The following is a 21,688-nucleotide window of genomic DNA, read 5'->3' on the forward strand; positions in this document are numbered from 1 at the left end:
CCGTACGTGAAAGGCGGAAGTATACAGAATGATGCGGACGTGATCGTAGCTGGCAGCTAGGCTATATTGTTGTAGTGGTAAACTACAGTTGATTTAACATGTAAAACAAAGTTTCAACTTTAAAATGGCTGCGGTGTTTTTAGTTATGCTATATGAATACTCTCCGCTGTTCTACATCAGCGTGATAACACTGTGTTTCATCATTACCGCTGCCATGGTGTTGGGCTGGTAGGTGAACTGAACTGAACTGTCAACAATAACTGTCAGAGATGGCTACGCACCGCTGCTCTGCAATGATTATGAATGACGTTTAGAAAAATCAGAGATTATCTGCTGTCAGTTAAATAGGCTAATACAGTTCAATGGTGGTCGTGGTGTTAGGTACAGCTTTCTATCTTACCATTGTTAGTCCTGGTCTTGAAGAAGTAGCCTGTCACGGAATAAGTGATGTCACTTATCTGTCATTTTATGTGTAGGCTAGCCTAGTCCTCTATGAAACACCTTCACGCCCTATACTTATCTCTCTTATGCCTTTGACAGGTTCGGTTTTGACGTGCCTGTCATTTTGCGAAGTTCTGACGAGGCAGAATCGCTTTCAACTGCACCGGAAAAGACCATGGTCCAGGTGACAAATCCCTTTGCTCTGGAGTTGGGGACCAAAACAGCCTCAATTACTGGTTAGTATCAATTAGCACAGATTCCTCATATAGAACCAAGTTCTTTATTTGTTAACTGAGTGGACTAGTAGGCCTACATGAAGAGGGAAGTTTACAGCTGACTGGGCTTCTCTTCTGATCATATTATCAAAAACAATAGAGGTGATCAGATTCCAATAACTTGTGTCTTCTTTGGTGGGCTTGATTTTAGAGGGTATTACGCTGCGCCCTGGCTGTTTGGAGGAATGTGTCCTTACCTGCTACTGGGGCTGCAGCATCCAGGCACTGCAGCTGGCAATGCAGAGCCACCAGCGCGGGCCCCGGCTCAGCACCCCACAGCTGTTCCAAGAGGCCCTTCACTTCCAGTACCACCACTGTCAGAGCTTCATGTATCCTCACTTTCAGTAGAATCAGGCACCGACATATTATTTGTCTCAGCGTTTTGTTTACCTCTTTGGACAGATAGTAGGAGGAAAGTTTATTGATCCACAAGGAAATTATGAAATTTGATCTTATGGGGACAAATGCTCATGCTATGGACAATCAGTAAAGCTGTTTGATGCTTTAACTCCTCCCAGTGTGTGAAAACAACAGCAGTCATTGAACATGAGGTCCAGACTTGTTTTCCTTTCATTATAATATTGAAAGAAAATAAATGTAAGTGGTCTTCTTCAAATGTAAAGCTACTGATATGTGAGTGTATGTGAAATATCGTCCAGGCTCTAAGTCCCGATGCCCTTATATAGCTTAGGTTCCTTAACTCAAAGGTTCAGCTTGGACAAAGAGAGCAAAGAGGAGCAGTTTAGCCAGATCCCTGCAGACCTGGGAATCACAGACCTGGGGCCAATGCCACGGGAACGCTACCCTCTGGTGGCTGTGCTGACTCTAGCAGAGCCTGACGCAAGAGAGACATACAACATTGTAAGTAGGCCTACTACAAGAAATCTAGCTCACTTCTCGCTCGAAAGGGAAAAAATCTATAAGGATTCAGAGGGTACAGAGAACTATATTCACTAGGGGTGTAAAGGTACACGTATTTGTACCGAACCGTTTAGGTACAGGATGTTAGGTTCAATACAGATGCGTACTGAATGTGCCAAATGCAGTCTTTAACAGGAATCAACAGTAGTTTTTTTTTTTGCTTGCAGACCATGTTGCTCTTGGGTGCTCCTTGTTGGTGCCCCCCCCCCAATCCTCCCCCACCTTTCTTATGCAGCCCTTGCCACTTAAACTACTAAGCCCCTCTTCTACTGCACTTTTTACCCCCCCATAAATGCACAAATAGGCTGACACCAGACATAATTTCACTGCATTTCTTACTTCCAGTAACTATATGCATGTGACAATAAACTTCCTTGTATCCTTGTATGTTTCAAATTCGAGTTCCCACAAAAACATATTAAGTAGCAGACCATTATCATATGTCAATTGACATCAAAAACATTTGACACCTTTTCAAGATGGTATTCCAATTCCGCATGAAAAATATTGTCAGTGAATTTTAGATTATCAATTTCTATAGGCTTACTGTACCGAAAATGAACCGAACCGTGACTTCAAAACCGAGGTATACAACGAACTGTGATTTGTGTACCGTTACACCCCTAAAAGTCAAATTGCAAGATAAACAAATTAATATGTTGTTTGTGCTCAGTATTGTACTTAGGGGTGGGCGATATGGACAAAAAATAATATCTCGATATTTTTGTGATTTTGACGATAACGATAATTAGTCGATATCCTTTAAACATTTGTTTTTGTTAAAGTCTGAGTTACTTTACAGCTCATTATTTATGAATAGCATCATTACAATAATAACCAATAACCTAACCTGTGACTTTTTACTTTTTAACCAAATCAACCAATGCATTGTCACTCTATGACACATTTCCAATTCTGCCCCCACTTGTGTGTGGCAATGGTCTAACCAGCTACATTAGAGAAGATGAATAGGCCTTAACAGTTTCCCAAGAGAAAGTCTGAAGCTGAAGTTCCTTCCAAACCTTTACATAGGATTCACTGTAAAACTAAGCAGACCAACACATCTCAGTTATTTCCTTCGACGTTTTGTTTAAGAGCAATCATAGGCTAGCATTCCAAGTTACAGAATAGAAACTAATGCGTTAGCTTATGGCTAATATAGATATTTAGAGCGAATTTCAGTCCATTTACAAAAGAGTTCTTTGTTTACAACTGACTATTAAAATACTCAAAGGCTAATGTTTTCTCTCCATATAATACTGTGTAGGAAAAAACGTGACTGTCTCATCAATGCTACTTGAACAGAAGTAGCGCATAAAATCCATGATAAAATCCCAAGTAGGCTACTCTCGCAGCACAAAATAAACATTAGCGTGTGACAACGTTGTGACCCACTAGTGATCACGTGACACTTGCTCTCTGCTGCAGCCAGGGGCTTCTCCCGCATAGCCTGCCCTACACAATAAGTTCTCCGTCGTACGACAGATTTCAATTTGATTTTAGAAATGCCATATTTGAGATCGGTGCAGATTTGATGAGAAAAAAATAAGGGGGGGGGGCTATCACCTTTTCTTTTCCTTTTTTTATGGCAACTACAAATATTAGGTCGGATGAATTGTGTGTGATGGTAAATGTTTAAAGACCTAATAGTGTCTCAATCAGTCACCGCTCAAGAAGATAACGTCAGCCATGAGTTTCGCTTTGTTTATGTTGTAGCTACACTCATTGGCCTGAGCGTTTGCTTAAAAAGGAATAACGGTCTAAAAGTTGGATTATAGTGACACAATCAAGACAGCTGACGAGGTTAACTTTTTTGGATATGATTGTGAGCTCTATGTGCGAATTCGGAGAAGAAGCGTAGGCTGTGTTCTTTTCGTGCATCAATGTGGACAATTTCTTACTGTCGCGAACTCTTGTCAACTCTTGTTATCAGGGGAGGTCATTCATTTTGGGTGTCGCTATGACTTGAACAGATAGCCTGCTATGCCACCCAATGTAACCTATTATTGTTACAGTTTTTAATCAATGCAACTAATATTAGGCTATGTGTAAAGCGACGCAATATAAACCATAGCCTATGCAATTTATTATCCCGTCTATGACATATACAACAATGTTTTTCACAATTTGCGGTAGGTTTTGCGAAAGGCTAGGCAATCAAGGACATGGGTAGATAGATGGAGGAGAAATCAAAAATAAATATAGCCGCAAGCGGCAATGGCGGGCCCGAGCACCTGCGGGCCGCAACCCGTGACATTTCAGAATCCATCAAAGCACCGAAGTGGTGCATTTGTAAAATGTACATATTTGATGTGTGTGCTATTTGTTTTTGCATGTTATTTTCTGGAACATTTATTGCTTGGCCAGGTGTGGGCGCAATGCAAGGCAGGCCCATATTGTGTCATCATAATCATAATATATATTAACCTGAGAAATTTCAGATTATTCATTTTAAGCAAAGAACATTTCTGATACACTTTTTGGCCAGATGGTGGCGCTATATTAGGCCTGTGAATTACGCATGTGAATATCATCACAATAATGATATCCAATATTTTATAAAGTTTCAGATCAATCACTTAAGGCATTGTCCATTTCTGGCACATTTCCTGCTTGGCCAGGTGGTGGCGCTATGCCAGGCAGGCCCATTGGGTGTCTGGATATCATCATAATCATGATATCTATTAACCTGAGAAGTTTCAGACCATTCATTCAATGCACTGTGATTTATGACACATTTCCTGTTTATGTGGTGAGATATTAAAATCATATCAAATATATTACAACATTCAAAAATCCATTCACAATTTAACATCAGCGACATCTTGGCATAATGTTTGCCAAATTTCAAATGAATCTGACAAACCGTCTAGGAGTATGTTCAAATTGATCATGTGACATCAGTATAATTGTCATTCTTTCTGTTGCCAGTTGGTGGCGCTATGCCAAACATGCATTATGGGCATGTGAATATTATCATTAACATGGTCTTTAATGACCTGTGAAATTTAAAACATTTCAAGCCATGCATGGTGAATTATGACACATTTATTGTTTATGTGGAAGGGTATTAAAATTAATAATTTCGCCATTTCGTCAAATTACAACATATAAAAAAAAAACTTCACAATTTATAATCAGGAACATCTCGGCATCATGTATACCAACTTTGACATGAATCGGATCAACCGTCTAGGAGGAGTACGTTAAAATTGATCATGTCCACAACGCACAAAATCTCAATTACCTCACTTCCTGTGGGCGTGGCTAATGGCATGTTAATACAAAAGTTATTTGTTTTTGGGAGTTACAGACACCCACCAAATTTGGTGTGTTTATCTAAAACTATATGCCAACCACAAGTCACTGTGACGTAAGGGGGCGCTATGGAGTTCCTGGGCAACGCCCGGTGCCAAGCTTTTATCCCTGTCTATTCACTGTACCACTTGATGTGTGTGCTAAATTTCATGCGTTTTCGACCATGTTAACCACCTCAAAATATATGCCAACCACGGGATCAGTCACCTAAGGGGGGGGGGGGGGGGGGTTATGAGTGCTGAGGAGTGAATGAGTGCAAATTCAGTATAGTGTGAAATGGGAAGTCTTGCAAACTTGATTTTATAGATTTTACTTGGTGTTGAATTGCATATTAACAAGAAAAGAAAAAAATCTCCCCTTTTAAAGGAGAATTCCGGTGTGATATTGACCTAAAGTGTATTGAAACATGATACCGAGTGTGAACGTATGTCTCATAGCCCATCTCGGCTTGTCCCCTGCACTCCAAAATCTGGCGCTAGTTAGCCAGATTTTGGAGTGCAGGGGACAAGCCGAGATGGGCTATGAGACATACGTTCACACTCGGTATCATGTTTCAATACACTTTAGGTCAATATCACACCGGAATTCTCCTTTAAACACTTTTGGCCTGAAGTAATTAAATAAGTGGCCTGAGTGTAAGTTAAAGCCCTTCTACAATATTGCTGCAGTAGAAAAGAACAGCAATAGCTAGCTAGTCAGCAATGGTCAAGGATGGTACTGAAATATTGTTTTGTTCATCAGGAAAACTCAATCTCAATCAAAAACACTCTCAATTCGCCTTATTCACATGGCGGCCATTGGCGGCTAAAACCAGGCTACAGGGTACACAAACCATAGGATTGTTATGTTCTATGCATTCACCTGTACTGTATGTGGCATTAAATACTGTATATAGTAAGTGTACCCTGTAGCCTCGTTTTGGTTTAAGCAATGGCCGCTGTATGAATAAGGTGAATACTCCCTTTACTTTGCTATTTGCATCTTTTTGTACATTACAAATCAATAGGTCGCGACAGCAAAAGGGGTGCTATCTCTATAGATAGATATGAACAACTTATGACTTATGGCCTGAAAAAAGTTCAGTCAAACGATTTTTTTTTTTTTCACTTTAATCCCTGCATACACCTCCTGGGAATGTATGAGTCTTCAGTGCGTGATTTCGAGTGTTTTTTTCCCCATAAGTAATTTAAATACTCAATAATGTCACATCTTTAAAACAACAATCACAATATATATCGCCCACCCCTACTCATTTTCATGTCTGTGTCTTGAAAGAGTAACAATACCGTGCTTTTCCCTAGAGTTTAACCTGAAAGAAGTAGATATACATATAGTCCATGAGCCAGGGGGGTTGATCGGTATCATCGGGGGGACAAATGCTATCATTGTTTTTTAGCAAGGTATACACCCCTAGTACTAGAAAAATCACGATAGCAGTGCAGGGGTGGTAGCGAAATCACTTTTTTCAGCTTATGAAGTTAACCCCCTAAGATAAATTCCGTTTTTTAAATCTGGTGTATATCTTGTTTATGCTCATGGTAGGGATATTTTCAATATTCTATAATATGGTGCTTGGTGTCATTGGAAAGGGGACCTTTTAGGCTTTCATTTAAGCCCAGTGCTGAATCTGTCTGACAAACACAGACGTCACATGTCTTCTTTAAACCAGAAATAACACACATTTTCTCACAATTTCCGCCTAAACTGTATGCTTTCTTTTATCCCTGTGGCTTGAAAGAACACCAGGGACACAACACTCAACAACTTTAGTACTCAAGGCACTCTGATGATTCAGAAAATGTACAATATATACAATATAGCCATACTATTTATTTGTGAGAGCCTTAAATTAGACTTGTGTAGCCAGCACAAGTCTTCAAAATAGAATGGAGCCAATAGAATAGGCAAATATGCCCTATTAGTCCAGGGCCAAATGGCCTAGTTTTTGAGATACCTCCACCCAATCATGTTTTTTTTATATCTTTGATATGTCTAGTTTATGAAATGGATTGTTGTATAAAAATATTTTACTGCACAACTAGTTTTTGGATGGTATTTGAATCCTCCCCAAAACCGGATCTTGTGAAAATTTTGAATTCTGCAAGAAGGACATTATTTGCTTTGTCACATATCTTTGGAAGTAATGATCAGAAACTCACCAATACATTTGGACTGTATGTTCCCAGGTAGTTGGCCTATACAATGAAGTGATAAATTAACCATTATTTTTTAACACACACACACAAATCACAAAGGGGGTCTGATCAGATTTAGAATCATGGAGGCCTCAGATTTGGTGGCCATTTATAACAAAAATATCTGACAAATATGGGTTTTGTTAGGTGAAAAGAGATTGAAATCAGAAACTAACAACTGTACAGTTAAATATTATACCATAAATCAATGTCATTTTTCACACACTCATGAACATAGCCCTTAAATATATAAATAATTTAAAAATATATATCAATTTTGGCTCCTGCAATACCAAATTGTATCATATGCAAGGTCATGTAGTGTGACATTTTTATCCAAAGTGACAAAAAAGGGAACAATAAAGGTACAGTGCGACTAGTTAGTGCAGCAATAAGCACTACTCGCATAGAATGGGATGACCGTTCAAGCAAAGTTAAGGAGAAGAGACATAGTCTAGTGGTAAGTGCTAGATTAAGCATGCCTCTAGCAGAGGAGGTACCCTCGAAAGAGTTGGGTCTTCAGGAGGTTATTGAAGATAGTGCAGCACCCACCTGGGTGATGCACGGCAGCCATTATGCGCCAGAACGCTCACCACACACCAGCTTGAGGTGGAGAGTGAGGGAGTGTATGAGCCAATTACAGTGGGGGATGATTAGGGGGCCAGATTGAAAATTTAGTCAGGACACAGGGGAATCCCCTACTCTTTGCGATAAGTGCCATGGGATCTTTAATGACCACAGTGAGTCTGGACCTCGGTTTAACGTCTCATTCGAAGGACCGCATCTCTAACTGTACAGTGTCCCCGTCACTGCACTGGGGCGTTAGGATTGATCTTTTTGGCCAGAGGGAAGAGTGCCACCTACTGACCACCCACCAACACCACTTCCAGCAGCAACCTAGTTTTCCAAGGAGGTCTCCCATCCAAGTACTAACCAGGCCCACACCTGCTTAGCTTCAGTAATTCAGCTAAGACAAGGTATCCGTTGGTCTGGCTGCTGGCACATTTAACGAGTGTCCTGTGAGGTAGGATTCAAACCAGTAAAGTGTTGAGCCATAGCTGCCCATGTTTGAGAGTATGGAAAGAAGGAATACAGTGGCTAACCGTACCATAGGCTGCTGATAAGTCAAGCAGGATGAGGACTGAGCACTGATCTGTTGCTCTGGCTTCTTTTAAGGCTTCTGTCACAGAATACACAATGGCTAGCAGAACTAAGGGCTAAACACAGCCACCTCCCTGAAGACCCAGTGACCATCAAAGCGGCAGACATCCAAGAAAGGGTCTCATGCATGAAGAACTGGACAGCACCTGGACTAGACATGGTCCATAGCTACTAGAGAGTAACCTCCCTACATGAGCGTCTGGCCACACATATGAACCAAATACTGAGTGATAGAACCCACCCTGGATGGCTGACTGAAGGGTAAACATTACATTACATTACATTACATTACATTACATTACATTTGGCTGACGCTTTTTAACCAAAGCGACTAACAACATGGTAAACAGTAAGTTTTAGAACAATTCTCACAATTTTAGGACAGTTTAAAAAAAAAAAAACATTAGAGTACAGTAAGAGTAAGTGCGTCGGTGAGTGCTGTTTTTAACAGTTACTTGTCAGTTTAAAAAGGCTGGTGAGTGCTAGGATCAGTAAGACTTGTTGTAAGTGTTGCTATGAGAGTAGATGTTCTCTAAAGAGCTGGGTCTTCAGGAGTTTTTTGAAAGTGGAAAAGGATGTCCCTGCCCTTGTAGGAACTGGCAGTGTGTTCCACCAACGAGGAACAACAGATGAGAAAAGTTTGGATTGGCTTGAGCGTACCGGTGGTAGAGCTAGTCGTCGTTCGTCAGAGGAGCGCAGCGGTCTGGAGGTAGTGTAAGTCTGTATGAGGGCATTCAAGTAGGTGGGAGCAGAACCGGAGACTACTTTGTAGGCAAGCGTTAGAGACTTGAATTTGATGCGGGCCGCCATAGGTAGCCAGTGTAGCTGGATGAGCAGCGGGGTAACATGTGCCCTTTTGGGTTGGTTGTAGACCAGGCGCGCCGCCGCGTTCTGGATCATCTGAAGTGGTTTCACTGCGCAGGCTGGGAGACCTGTCAGGAGGGCATTGCAGTAGTCGAGTCGTGAGATGACTATTGCCTGAACCAGGAGTTGGGTAGCATCTTGAGTCAACAGTCCTGATGATCCTGAATGACCCCCAGAAGTGGGCAACCCCATCCAACTACAGGCCAATAACATGCCTCTGTACAATGTGGAGGCTCCTCTCCGTCATCATAGTGGATGTGTGGTGGACTACCCGAGTGGTGAAGGAGAAAACAGGCAGAGACAGCAGGTTAGCAAGGTCTCTTATGGCTAGGCTACATACCACTATATATAGCAGACCTGACCGCAGCAGGTTAGCAAGGTCTCTTATGGCTAGGCTACATACCACTATATATAGCAGACCTGACCGCAGCAGGTTAGCAAGGTCTCTTATGGCTAGGCTACATACCACTATATATAGCAGACCTGACCGCAGGACTCACACCAGCCCCTTACCGTGCGTCACAAAACTTTGAACTCCTGCATAGAGAAAAGCCGGCGTTCAAATGGCCAATTAACTAATTACTTCCGCCCAACACCCAAAACGGGCACACCGCCCCTACCTGGCAGACATCTAAAGTAAACGTCATGACATCAAAAATTTCCATAGCAAACCTCCAAAAACACACATGATCAAATATTAAAGCAACACCAAAGAATTTTGTACCTTAAAATAATGTTTCCAAAGTTGTTTCCGTGGTTCATCAACTCATAACAGGGTGAACGGCACTTCTGCATTCGCTTCGCGGCCCTCTATCGGCTATAACCACACTATGTAAGTTTGCCAGATCGGGTAGCGGATCAGTAGTTCGATGGAATGAGACATAAAGAAACTATAAATTTGACTTGCATGATGTTGCAATACATCGTAATTTCATAAAATCATGCAACATATTCTACCTTGTCTATGGACATCATTATTTGCAAAGCAGTTGTTGGATAAACAAATAGCGTGCGTGCGACAGAGGAAAACAGACAGACCAACCTGTGAACTGCCTGAATTGACTACAAAAAAGCCTATGACTCAATACCGCACACATGGATCCTGGAATGCTTGGAACTCTACAACATCAAAATGACAAGAGCCTTCATCAAGAACTCCATGGTGCTGTGGAAGACAACCCAAGGCCAACTCTGAGTCCATTGCCAAGGTCACCATCAAGCGCGATATATACCAAGGGGATGCTCTGTCACCACTACTGTTCTGCATAGGCCTAAACCTCCTGAGCCAGATCATTGACAAGAGTGGCTACGGCTACAAACTGCAGAATGGAACCACAGGATCTACAGTAGTGATATCAGAATGACATTCAGGCTAGACAAGTGAGGCAGGATGGTAACAAAGAGAGGTGGCCAGAACAGAGGGGATAACACTACCAGAGGGCAACCTAGCAAATGTGGGGGACAGCTACAAATACCTTGGAATGCCACAGGCCAATGGGAACCAAGTGGACTTAGCAAGGAAAGGTGCTTCTGCCAAGTATGTACATAGGGTGAGATAGGTCCTGAATAGCCTGCTGAATGGGAAGAACAAGATGCAGGCCATCAACAGAAATACCTTACCTGTCATCAGGTACCCTGCAGGCATAATAACCTGGCCAAAGGAAGAGATAGATGCTATTGACATCACAACAAGAAAGCTCTTCACAATGCATGGAGGGTTTCACCCCAAGTCCAGCGTCCTGAGGCTGTACACTAAGAGGACTAATGGGGGCCGAGGACTAGTGAGTGTCCAGGATGAAACAACTAAGATCCACCAATACATCCAGAAGATGGCCCCATGTGATTGGATACTTAGTGAATACTTCAGGCAGCAAACACCTGAAAAAGAGGAGTGTGAGGAGGAACCATCATGCAAAGACTAAACCCTGTATGGAATGTACCACCAACAGATAGAGGAGGTAACTGACATTGAGAAATCCTACCAGTGGCTCCATACAGCTGGACTGACAGACAGCAAAGAGGCACTGATCATGGCAGCACAAGAGCAGGCCCTGAGTACAAGATAAATAGAGGCTGGGGTCTACCATGCAAGGCAAGATCAAAGGTGATAAATTAAATCTAATAGTAAAGTATCTTCAAGACAGCACTACCTGCATGAAATCTATAGTATCTCCTTCCCATTTTGAATTTGCACTTTTCTTATCCTGTTCTGCATTGTCTTGTGTATTCTGTCATTGTTCTTCGATGTTACATTAGAAATGAAGAAGCAATGTTTTGAAAGCAATTTAAAATAAACATGGTTATGTCATATTTCGTATTACCTTTTCAATGTCCGCCTACATTCCATGTATGTTGAATGGTATGTTTTTGCTACATACTCATAAAAAAATAGTTAATTTATCACTTCATTTTATGGGCCAACTACCTGGGAACATACAGTCCAAATTTGGTGAGTTTCTGATCATTACTTCCAAAGATATGTGACAAAGCAAATAATGTCCTTCTTGCAGAATTCGAAATTTTCACAAGATCCGGTTTTGGGGAGGATTCAAATACCATCCAAAAAACTAGTTGTGCAGTAAAATATTTTTATACAACAATCCATTTCATAAACTAGACATATCAAAGATATAAAAAAACATGATTGGGTGGAGGTATCTCAAAAACTAGGCCATTTGGCCCTGGACTAATAGGGTATGCTCCTTGTTGGTGCCCCCCACCCAATCCCAATCCTCCCCCACCATTTTTATGCAGCCCTTGCCACTTAATCTACTAAACCCCTCTTCTACTGACCCACTTTTTACCCCCCCCCCCATTAATGCACAAATAGGCTGACACCAGACATAATTTCACTGCATTTCTTACTTCCAGTAACTATATGCATGTGACAATAAACTTTCTTGTATCCTTGTATTCTATTTGTCCATTCTATTGGCTCCATTCTATTTTGAAGACTTGTGCTGGCTACACAAGTCTAATTTAAGGCTCTCACAAATAAATAGTATGGCTATATTGTATATATTGTACATTTTCTGAATCATCAGAGTGCCTTGAGTACTAAAGTTGTTGAGTTTTGTGTCCCTGGTGTTCTTTCAAGCCACAGGGATAAAAGAAAGCATACAGTTTAGGCGGAAATTGTGAGAAAATGTGTGTTATTTCTGATTTAAAGAAGTCATGTGACGTCTGTGTTTGTCAGACAGATTCAGCACTGGGCTTAAATGAAAGCCTAAAAGGTCCCCTTTCCAATGACACCAAGCACCATATTATAGAATATTGACAATATCCCTACCATGAGATGAAACAAGATATACACCAGATTTAAAAAACGGAATTTATCTTAGGGGGTTAGTAACTTCATGAGCTGAAAAAAGTGATTTCACTACCACCCCTGCACTGCTATCGTGATTTTTCTAGTACTAGGGGTGTATACCTTGCCAAAAATCACTATAAGACTTAGTCCCCCCAGATGATACCGATGGCCCAAATTTCAGGCCCTGTCTCATGGACTAATATTCTGTGTGTGTGTGTGTGTGTCTTCATGCTCACCAACATATTTGGAGAGCAATCATTTTCTGCTAATTTGCTTTCAATTACCTTTTCATACCTGCTACATGACGTCAGTGTGTCCTTGTTCATTCACCCCCCTCCCTCCCTTCCCCAGGTTGCAAATGTCGCTGTGATTCATGTTCCTGACGACAAGTACAGGCTTTCAGCACGCGTCCTGTTCCAGCATCTCCTCACGGCACAAGGGAACATGTATGAGCTCAAGGTATCACTAGGCATATTATTTACCTTCTAAAATTGTATTTAAACTTGGGACTCGTTTTTATAAAAGCCCTTTGGTTCAGGCAGTCCTCTGCCTGACATTAAATAATGCTTAGCAAATCCTTTAGGTCAATGGCTGTCCTCAGAGAGGAGCTAGTTGCAGTAATTATGGAAAATGTGCCAGGGCCATGTTTAAAAAGGAGGTAGCTAGATCTGCTGTAGAGACTAAAGCGCTAGCCTTTACTTCTCCATAGCCTCTCTTCATGTCATCTGATAATGAGGGGTCAACCAGAGCAGCGGACCCCCCTGCCAGTGGAGATGCGTCTGAGGAGCCCCAGGGCCCTGGCGAGGAAGCAGTGGAAGAGGAGGATGACCAGGCGTCGGAGGGAGAGTGGTCAGAGGCTCAGGGGAAGGATTGCGTGGTGTGCCAGAACGCACCCCTGAACCGTGTGCTGCTGCCCTGCCGCCACGCGTGTGTGTGCGACGGCTGTGTGTCCCGACTACAGCACTGTCCCATGTGCCGCGCTTTTGTCATGGAGTCCTTTGCCTTGTGTCAGAGGCCACCTGCTTCTGCTGAGACGGAGGAAGAGGAAGAGGAAGAGAACAAAGATGTCGGAGGAAATGGAGATCATGAAGAATGAGGAGTGATTTCAGGTTTAACCTAGAGGTGATGCCACTTCACCATAGTCCCTGTGGGATACTGAAGAATTTTAGCAATTTTCCAGACTAGTTGGATGCATCTTTAGTTACTGGACAGCAAGACTGATTGTATTTCATCTAGATTTGAGAATAAGTTGTAGTCAAGGCTATTTGATCTAGTTTTCTAGATCTTTTTGTTTGGTAATGGCAAGACTTGTATGTGGTGTTTTTGTTTTGTTTTATCCAAACGCTTTGTTATGCGTTTTCCTTGCATTCCATGGATGATATTCGGAGGTTTTAGCAGTATTAGAGAACTTCCTTTTATTTGTGTGAATGTAGGTAATTCAGCAGCTCCTTTTGATTGTTTTTTTAATTCTGTTAATATATGTCTATGGTCTATTTATTTGTCTATAAGCTGTGAAGTACAATGAAGTGTAATGAAACAAGAAAATGCTTAAACACCAACATCTTGTCAGATGTATGATGGGAATTAACACCCCCTTGACGAAAACCTTTCCAGTATCACAAACTTTTAATGACATGGTAAGACGCAAGCCAGGCACACTGTTTTTTATATGCTGAAAGGGTAAAGGTTTTACATTTTTTGTGGATATAATAGAAGAGCTCTAAATACTTGGCCCATGGGCAAAATAATAGTAATAATATAATAATAAGTGAATATCAATCCATTAGCATGTATCTGCTACTGCATGAGGTCACTTGACGGTAACTGCAGAAACAGCGTCTCTACAGCTGACTAAACTGGGGTCACAGAGGATGATGCCTACCGTTTAACAATCTAAACGAATCAGAAACAAAATGCCAAAATTTGAAGTAACAAAAAAAAAGAGAAAAAAACAATAAACAAAACAAAAAACACTGGATCAATATAGATCTCTGATGGTGATATAAAGGAGTTATATGATACAGTACAACTCTGGCAACTCAATCAAGGTTTTCTTCAGGTGTTTGGACAAAAATGGGGTTTTCTATACAGGCTTGTAGTCCAGCTTGGACTCCAGTTTCTTGGAGTCGGCCACCTTGCGCACAGCCTTCATGAAGTCCTCTTGAGTGACGTACTCGTGGTCTGCACGGATTGCAAACATACCTGCACAGCCAAAGCAGTAATCAGAAACCAGGATGTGTTGTTCCGTACCATACTGGCAGGTGTACAGTCAGTAAGCTCAAATTAGAGCAGTTGGACAGTCTAATAGTGTAAGTGGGGTACAGACCTTTATTTGCCATTGACTTGTGATATAATTAGATAATGCATTTGTATACAGTTATGGTGGAACAAAACAACTCTGTGCTTATTTCAGTTACATAGCCATTACGCAGTTCTCACCTGCTTCAGTGCACACATTTCTCAAGTCAGCTCCATTGAATCCATCGGAGAGCTTCACAATGGCTTCATAATCTGAAACCAAAAACAACACCATGAGCCAGAGCTAGAGACAATACAGGTCCATTCAGAAATGTATTTCAAAACATACACTGACCTATCTCTCCATGCTTGGTGATGGGACCAGAGTGGATCTTCAGGATGTCCAAACGAGCCTGCTCATTGGGAAGTTCAATGTCTGTTGGGAGACAATGTCCATATTTTTGTTACATAGGTTAAGTAGTTTCGACCATTAGTGGAGTTTCCATTCAGCTCATGCACATTTTCTATGCGCAATCATCAAACTTCGACTAATTTTGTGTGCATTAAGCAAATTATTGTACGGTCTCCTAATCAAGGAGAGCATTTTGAACAGCTGTGGGATCAAAACGTTCATCAGGGCAACAGTCCTGTTTTTACAGAAACACATAGATAGAAATGCAACGAATTTCCATTAACTCTGATCACATTTTACCTATGCGAATCAAGAGTTAATCCACAACCTCGCAAATTATTTTTAATGATTGAATTATTCATTTCAAGTGTTTCCAGTCAGGATTTCTTATTTGAATGGTCAAAATGTGCATTAAAAAGTCCAATGGAAACCCAGCTATTGGCCTATAAAGCTTGCAGGCATCCACAAGCACACAAAGCCATATCTAATACATTCAAAATTAGTTTGCTGTGTGATGCTTCACAAATGTAATAAACAATTATTTTTATCTCTTCCAAGTTACGGACCAAGACTAAAGCTTGAGAATGACTCAAATGACTATCAACATGCCCGCCAACACTCTTTCGAACAACAGTTAAGCAAAAGTAAAATGGACTTACGAATCTTCCTGTCCAGCCTTCCAGGGCGCAGCAGAGCAGGGTCCAGGGTGTCTGGCCGGTTGGTAGCCATGATCATCTTGACCCTGTGCAGGGTGTCAAAACCGTCCATCTGATTCAGCAGCTGGAGAACAAGAAGACAGATACAGATATTAATTAGTCATGTCACAATACTGTACTGTTTTACCACCAAACTAACAGTTTAAAACACAAGAAACCCCCATCCCTTTCATGATTCTACATAATGGTACACTTCAATAACACACCAACATTTAGCTATTTTTTCAGGGGCTTTCTGAGTTGTTTTTAAAAGAGGAGATAGGTGTGTGTACTTTGCTTACCTCCATCAGTGTCCTCTGAATCTCCCTGTCAGCAGATGTTCCTTCCGAGAACCGACGACCCCCTGTGGAAGACAAAGATAAGTGTCAGGAAAAAGCTATGTGGGCAGATGATGAGGTGTTCCGGTTCTGTTGTGGCACTGTTTGTTGCACCATCTACAGCAGCGGTTGTCAAACTTTTCCTCACACTTTGAGAATCGCAGGTCTGCACTGACGCAAAGAGTGAAGGCGCCATGATTAGGAAAATAACAGTTGATCATGCTCTCTTCTGCCTTTCAGTTCCAGAAGAAAACTGACATCCATTAAGTATCGGGCTGAATCCACAAGGTTGAGGGAAACTAGGTGTCTCTCTTTTCTGATTACTGTACATAAAATTGAGCTTAGCACATTATATCACCTCAAAAAAAAGAGAAGATAGTTACCAATGGCATCAATCTCATCCATGAAGATGATGCAAGGCTGGTGGTCCCTAGCATAGTTGAACATCTCCCTGATGAGACGGGCACTCTCACCAATGTACTTGTCAACGATGGAACTGGACACCACCTGTTTAGAGAGGCTATCAGACCACCGCACTACCAAAATACACCGTTTCCACAACAACTATCGCACAGGGAAGACCTCACCTTGAGGAAGTTGCAGTCAAGCTGACTGGCCACGGCTCGGGCCAAAAGGGTCTTGCCCGTACCTGAGTGAGCAGTCTTAAGGTTACACATGCAGTCCAAAATCAGGATATGGCAGTCCTAAATGTACCACATGACCCCTTAAGAGCAGTCATATATGGGACATTTCCATCCATGCATATATGTATTTTGGCAATGCTTGAGAAAAACATTACATATTATCGATGTCTAACATCTACAAATACAACTATAGTGAAATACTTTCATGTCATGCATCTTAAAATATTAAGTAACTATAACTCGACACGGATGACTGATAACTGCAAATGAATGCCATCCACCTATCTGAACAGTTCATCTGATAGTTTGTTTGTGAAGGAGCTGTATAAAACCTGACAGTAAAAATCTCACCTGGGGGCCCATAGAGCAGACAGCCTTTGGGAGGGATGATGCCCACCCTCTGGAAAAGCTCAGGATTGGTCAGAGGCAGCTCAATCACCTGCAACAGCAAACAAACATCATATTCAGCTCTGTCATAGGAGAATGGTATGGCTATGCAAGGTACATTTCTCCCTTTACACAAGCTCTAGCATACCTCTCTAAGTTCTCTGATCTGCTCAGAGAGCCCGCCGATCTCTGAGTATGAGACGCTGCCTGGGTCTTCGTGAGACATGTTGTACACAAGAGGATCCACCTCTCGGGGAAGGTACCTGTGGATGAGACATGGAACAGGTTAAAGTCAATGCGTTAAACAAGTGCCATGGAGAACATCATCTGCTGCTGAGATATTGACTCATGCATGCATCACTCCAACATTTGATTACTGCAACACCCTACTTTTTGGTGTCACATACTATAGTAGTGTTGCACGGTGTATCGATACTAAAAAGGTATCACAATGCCTTCACGCAAAAAACGATACGATTTCCGACGTTTTTAGAATCGATACTTTATTAAAATTAACATTCTGTGTCTGCGTGAACTGCCCTCCCTCCTCTGCTGCCCTCACTGCTCCTTGCACGCATCTAGGCAAGTGGGCGTGTCAAGCAGGCAGCTCTGAGTGAGTGAGTGCGCAGCCAACGTCAACATACAGTAGTTCTTTGCCGACCGTCCTCGGCCTTGTGGATAAAACAAAAGGTGAAGTGAAATCTGCAACTATTTCGGATACATCACGAATAGTGAAGGCAAGCCATCAGGTACACAGAGGCCCGTTTGTGAAATATGTTTCAAAGTCATTTAAAAGCAGTAGGCTACGCATGGAACTTGGCTAAACACCTCGCAGACATATCCCAACATTTTTGTTTAAAGAACGACATGTTAACGAATATGCTATAGAAAACACGACTACATGGTTAGTGCCAAGTTCTTCTCTTCTGTTTTAGTCTAGCCTAAGTGAAACGAGTATGGTTCTCTGGGATAAAGCGAACCTTCCTTCATCAATGAATTTGACGAGACATAACGAGCTGTAATCATAGGGTGCTAACGTGATGAAAGCGCAATGTTCACGCCAGAATAACATTACCATAACTTGTAAACAATCTATTTCATGTTCGGTCAGTACTACTGGTAATATTTGTCATGGCATGTAGACTGCAATTTGTTCAATAAGTATTGCCTAGATGTAGGATAGGCTACCCGAAATGCGCTAATTAAAGCCCACAGCATATAATACCACCAAAGCGTGTTGAGTCCTAATAATAATAGCGGGTTATTGTTACGTGGTAGCAAATCATGTCATCAAAGAAATAGACGTAGGTTAATGTAGGAATGCACACAGACATATTGCAACAGGTAATGGTGTAGGCCTATCTGACGAAGACCTGAGTGGTTGGAACGTCGTACTTGTACACTGGGCGCAAAGAAGACTATCCTCACATTTTTCCCTTTGCAACTGCCAAAGAAATCCCATGAACACGGGAAGGCCTAGGGAAGCCTATACTGTACATCAGATGGCCTAAAGATTAGGCCCCTCTGCATAGCATTCAGTGATTTGCATGCAGTAATTTTAACACGGACCTTGATCTAGCCTAGTTTGGCTATTTAAAGCTACTTTATTGGCAAAACACAACACAATGTAAATGAACTATAACAAAAAATAAAGGACTTAATCACACAAAGTAGGCCTACTATTTTACTGACTATAAAAATAATAATTATGTAGGAAGTTTAGAACCCAGAATTGACCTGCACACTACAAAAGTGCACCGAATTCAACACAAATGACTCAATACACTTGGAGGAGGTATGAGTCCTTTCTTTTCCAGATATCTTAGGATTTCGCCGTAGTATCGTTTCAGTATCGAGCATCGTGATATTTATGGCAGGTATCGTATCGAAGTCATAATTTTGGTATCGTGACAACACTATACTATAGGTTATAGTATATTCAAAATGCTGCCCCTAGGGTGCTTCTTGGCCTCCCATCACCCCCATGTGTTAATAATATGACTTCAAAAGATTGGCAGAACACTTAGAAAGGCCTTACCTCATGATGGTCAGTGTGGTCATGTCCAGGGCCACTCTAGTGCCAGGTTTAAGCTTAGTTTTATCCAGCTACATAACACAGACACATGTATAAGACATCTTAAAACTCTAAAATGAAACAATTTATGGATGAGGGTTCATGTTGATATGGGTGCATACCTGTCTGCGGCAGCCCACCACATAACGAGGCCCATTGGTTGCCTTGACAATGACTGAAGACAAAGACTTAATTAGATGAGGATAATGCAATACTTACAAGATTGCATACATGAGAATTTCTGGTGAGACAGAGTTGGCAGGTGACAGATAAAACTTACATTTTTCTTCAGTTAGTTGTTTGAGAACCTCACCAACAATCTGTGTTTGGGGGGGGGGGGGGGGGGGGGGTAGACATTTGTACACATTTAACTTTTATATTGCTGTACACACCGAACACTACTGTACTGATGTACTACTTCAAGCTAGGAGCCGACTGCAAACAAGTCACTTTAACAACGGGGTATGATGAGCATTATTTCTTACCTGTCCAACACTCTGGAGGGCCTTTAGGTCATTCTCAGACTTTTCGTACTGCTTTGTCAGCTCTTTCAGCTGTTCCCTCACTGAAAAGGATGGAAATAAATATTGTATACCGACTTTGTGACAAGTGTAACCAAGTTGCAGATAGAACACCTTACTTTTTTTACATAAAAAACCACGATTACTCAAACATTAACTTTTGCTTTTTCTGCTTTACTCCTAATCTTCATTAGGCCTGGTTATAGAAGTTAACCATAGGCAACTTTATACAAGGTAAACGACACCTCGTCAATATCTGATCACCCGGCAGCTTGTGGATTTTCGCAAAAGAAATGCTAACGCCACATCAACATGTACACTAACGTTAAACGTTTAAAAACGTTAACGTTTCAAGTTTATAGTCTTCACATTGCTTCAGCTAACAGTCAACTTCTAGTCAACAACCTAGTCACCAGCTAACGTTACGGTAGTGATGTCCCCCCAAACAGTAACGTTAACGTTAATAACTGGTCTCTAACGTTAACCAACTTCGCTTGGAGTATAACTCTTTGCTAACGTTAGTCGACCCAGATCTGTTTAAAATCAGACGGAGGGAAATCTAAAAGCCTTAATATCGTTATTTAATTGTTCTAGACATTTCCAAAATCTCGCTCAAGTTATTTAGCCAGCTGAATGCAATGCCAGCCAGCTAACAGGCTAGCGTTAGCTAGCTAACTTTCATCCCGATAACATGACTAGAGCATGACAAAGCGTCTTGCGCTTTAGCTAGTTAGCTAGTTCTCTGGGAGCCGAATGTTCAGTTAGAATGACGGATTAACAGTTCAGGATAGAAATGTCATATACCCTACACTTCCAAAGTGAAATCTGAATCTTACATTCTTTTAAACGTCCATCAATTTCCTTGTGTTCCAACAATTTTTTCCTGTAGTCTTGCAAGCCCTTCTCTCTGGTGTCAGCCATGTTTCCCTACTGAATGAACCACCGAATGCCCGAGTTTGACGGTGCCAGACGGTGCGTTGCAGCTAGACGACCAAGCATAATCGTATCGCCCTCATGAGGTCTGGCGGATACTCAGGAGTTGCGATGGTTTCCATAGTCTATGATGGTTTCCATCGCATCACTGAACACGGAGATTTGTGTTCTTTATAATTCTGGTGAAAAGTGTGGTATCTGATAGAAGGTTGGAATGCCAATGTACCTGTTTTAGGTAATACAGCGTTTAAAACTTTACCCATTAGCAGCCAGTTTCCATAGATGAAATTACAATGTATTTGCAATGAATGCATTATTGTAACATTTTCTACCTCACACGGTTACAGAAATTCTTCAAACGGAAAATAAAATCATGCGATGGAAGGATGTAAATAGACCTCGTAAACCAAAGATGTGTAGGGGCAGACCTAGGCTACTCTAGCTTTGCTTTGCTTTGTACGGTCAGAGCCCGTCTACGGAGAGCCTTGCCACTCCAGTCCCATTGTACCGAATTTTGGATGCAGTTCCACCAGAGTTCCACTGGGGGCGATCGCCATGAGTGCAGAATGAATGGGAGTCAATGGAGCTAGACAGCTAAATGTGTCTCTTTCACCTGATTGTCGTTGACAAATCTCAGATTTAATTGTAGTTTGTATAACTTCAACATGGGTTATAGGTCAAAAGTTGAATGAACGAGTACTTATGTCCTTTTGATTTCTTACAGGTTGGGTCGTTATTGCACATAACACGCTAGCATTGTGCTAATGAAAGACATCATTTACACATTTGAAAGGCTTTTTAGAACAATTAAGTGACTTTAAAAAATATAATACTCAACCAAGTGTATTTTCTTTACCTCCCCTTTCGAATGCAATACTCAAATTACTTGAAAAAAAATTATATCCCAAGAAAAGGGGAGTTTGAGGGGTACAGCTCCATAGACCTCCATGCATTCTGCACT

General features: G+C 41.5%; 2 protein-coding genes across 2 annotated transcripts; one reads left to right on the top strand and one right to left on the bottom strand.

The window, feature by feature from the left end:
* Positions 1-18: 18 nt before the first annotated feature.
* cgrrf1 (cell growth regulator with ring finger domain 1) lies at positions 19-14,044 on the top strand. The gene is made up of 6 exons (XM_042094338.1): positions 19-228; positions 541-677; positions 868-1,045; positions 1,430-1,577; positions 12,837-12,944; positions 13,195-14,044. Exons 1-6 carry the CDS (start codon positions 125-127, stop codon positions 13,579-13,581), a joined length of 1,062 nt encoding a protein of 353 aa, XP_041950272.1. The 5' UTR covers positions 19-124; the 3' UTR covers positions 13,582-14,044.
* A 48-nt stretch (positions 14,045-14,092) lies between these two features.
* Positions 14,093-20,780, bottom strand: psmc6 (proteasome 26S subunit, ATPase 6). Its single transcript, XM_042094332.1, has 14 exons — positions 20,631-20,780; positions 19,759-19,838; positions 19,554-19,593; positions 19,396-19,448; positions 19,238-19,305; positions 17,348-17,462; positions 17,164-17,251; positions 16,756-16,817; positions 16,552-16,675; positions 16,133-16,194; positions 15,795-15,915; positions 15,079-15,159; positions 14,925-14,996; positions 14,093-14,687 (listed from the first exon to the last, which is right to left on the bottom strand). The coding sequence occupies exons 1-14, from the start codon at positions 20,713-20,715 to the stop codon at positions 14,569-14,571; spliced, it is 1,170 nt and encodes a 389-aa protein (XP_041950266.1). The 5' UTR covers positions 20,716-20,780; the 3' UTR covers positions 14,093-14,568.
* Between the last annotated feature and the right edge of the window lie 908 nt (positions 20,781-21,688).

The sequence above is a fragment of the Alosa sapidissima genome, chromosome 6 (genome assembly GCF_018492685.1).
Source record: "Alosa sapidissima isolate fAloSap1 chromosome 6, fAloSap1.pri, whole genome shotgun sequence".
NCBI classification, from domain to species: Eukaryota; Metazoa; Chordata; class Actinopteri; order Clupeiformes; family Clupeidae; genus Alosa; species Alosa sapidissima.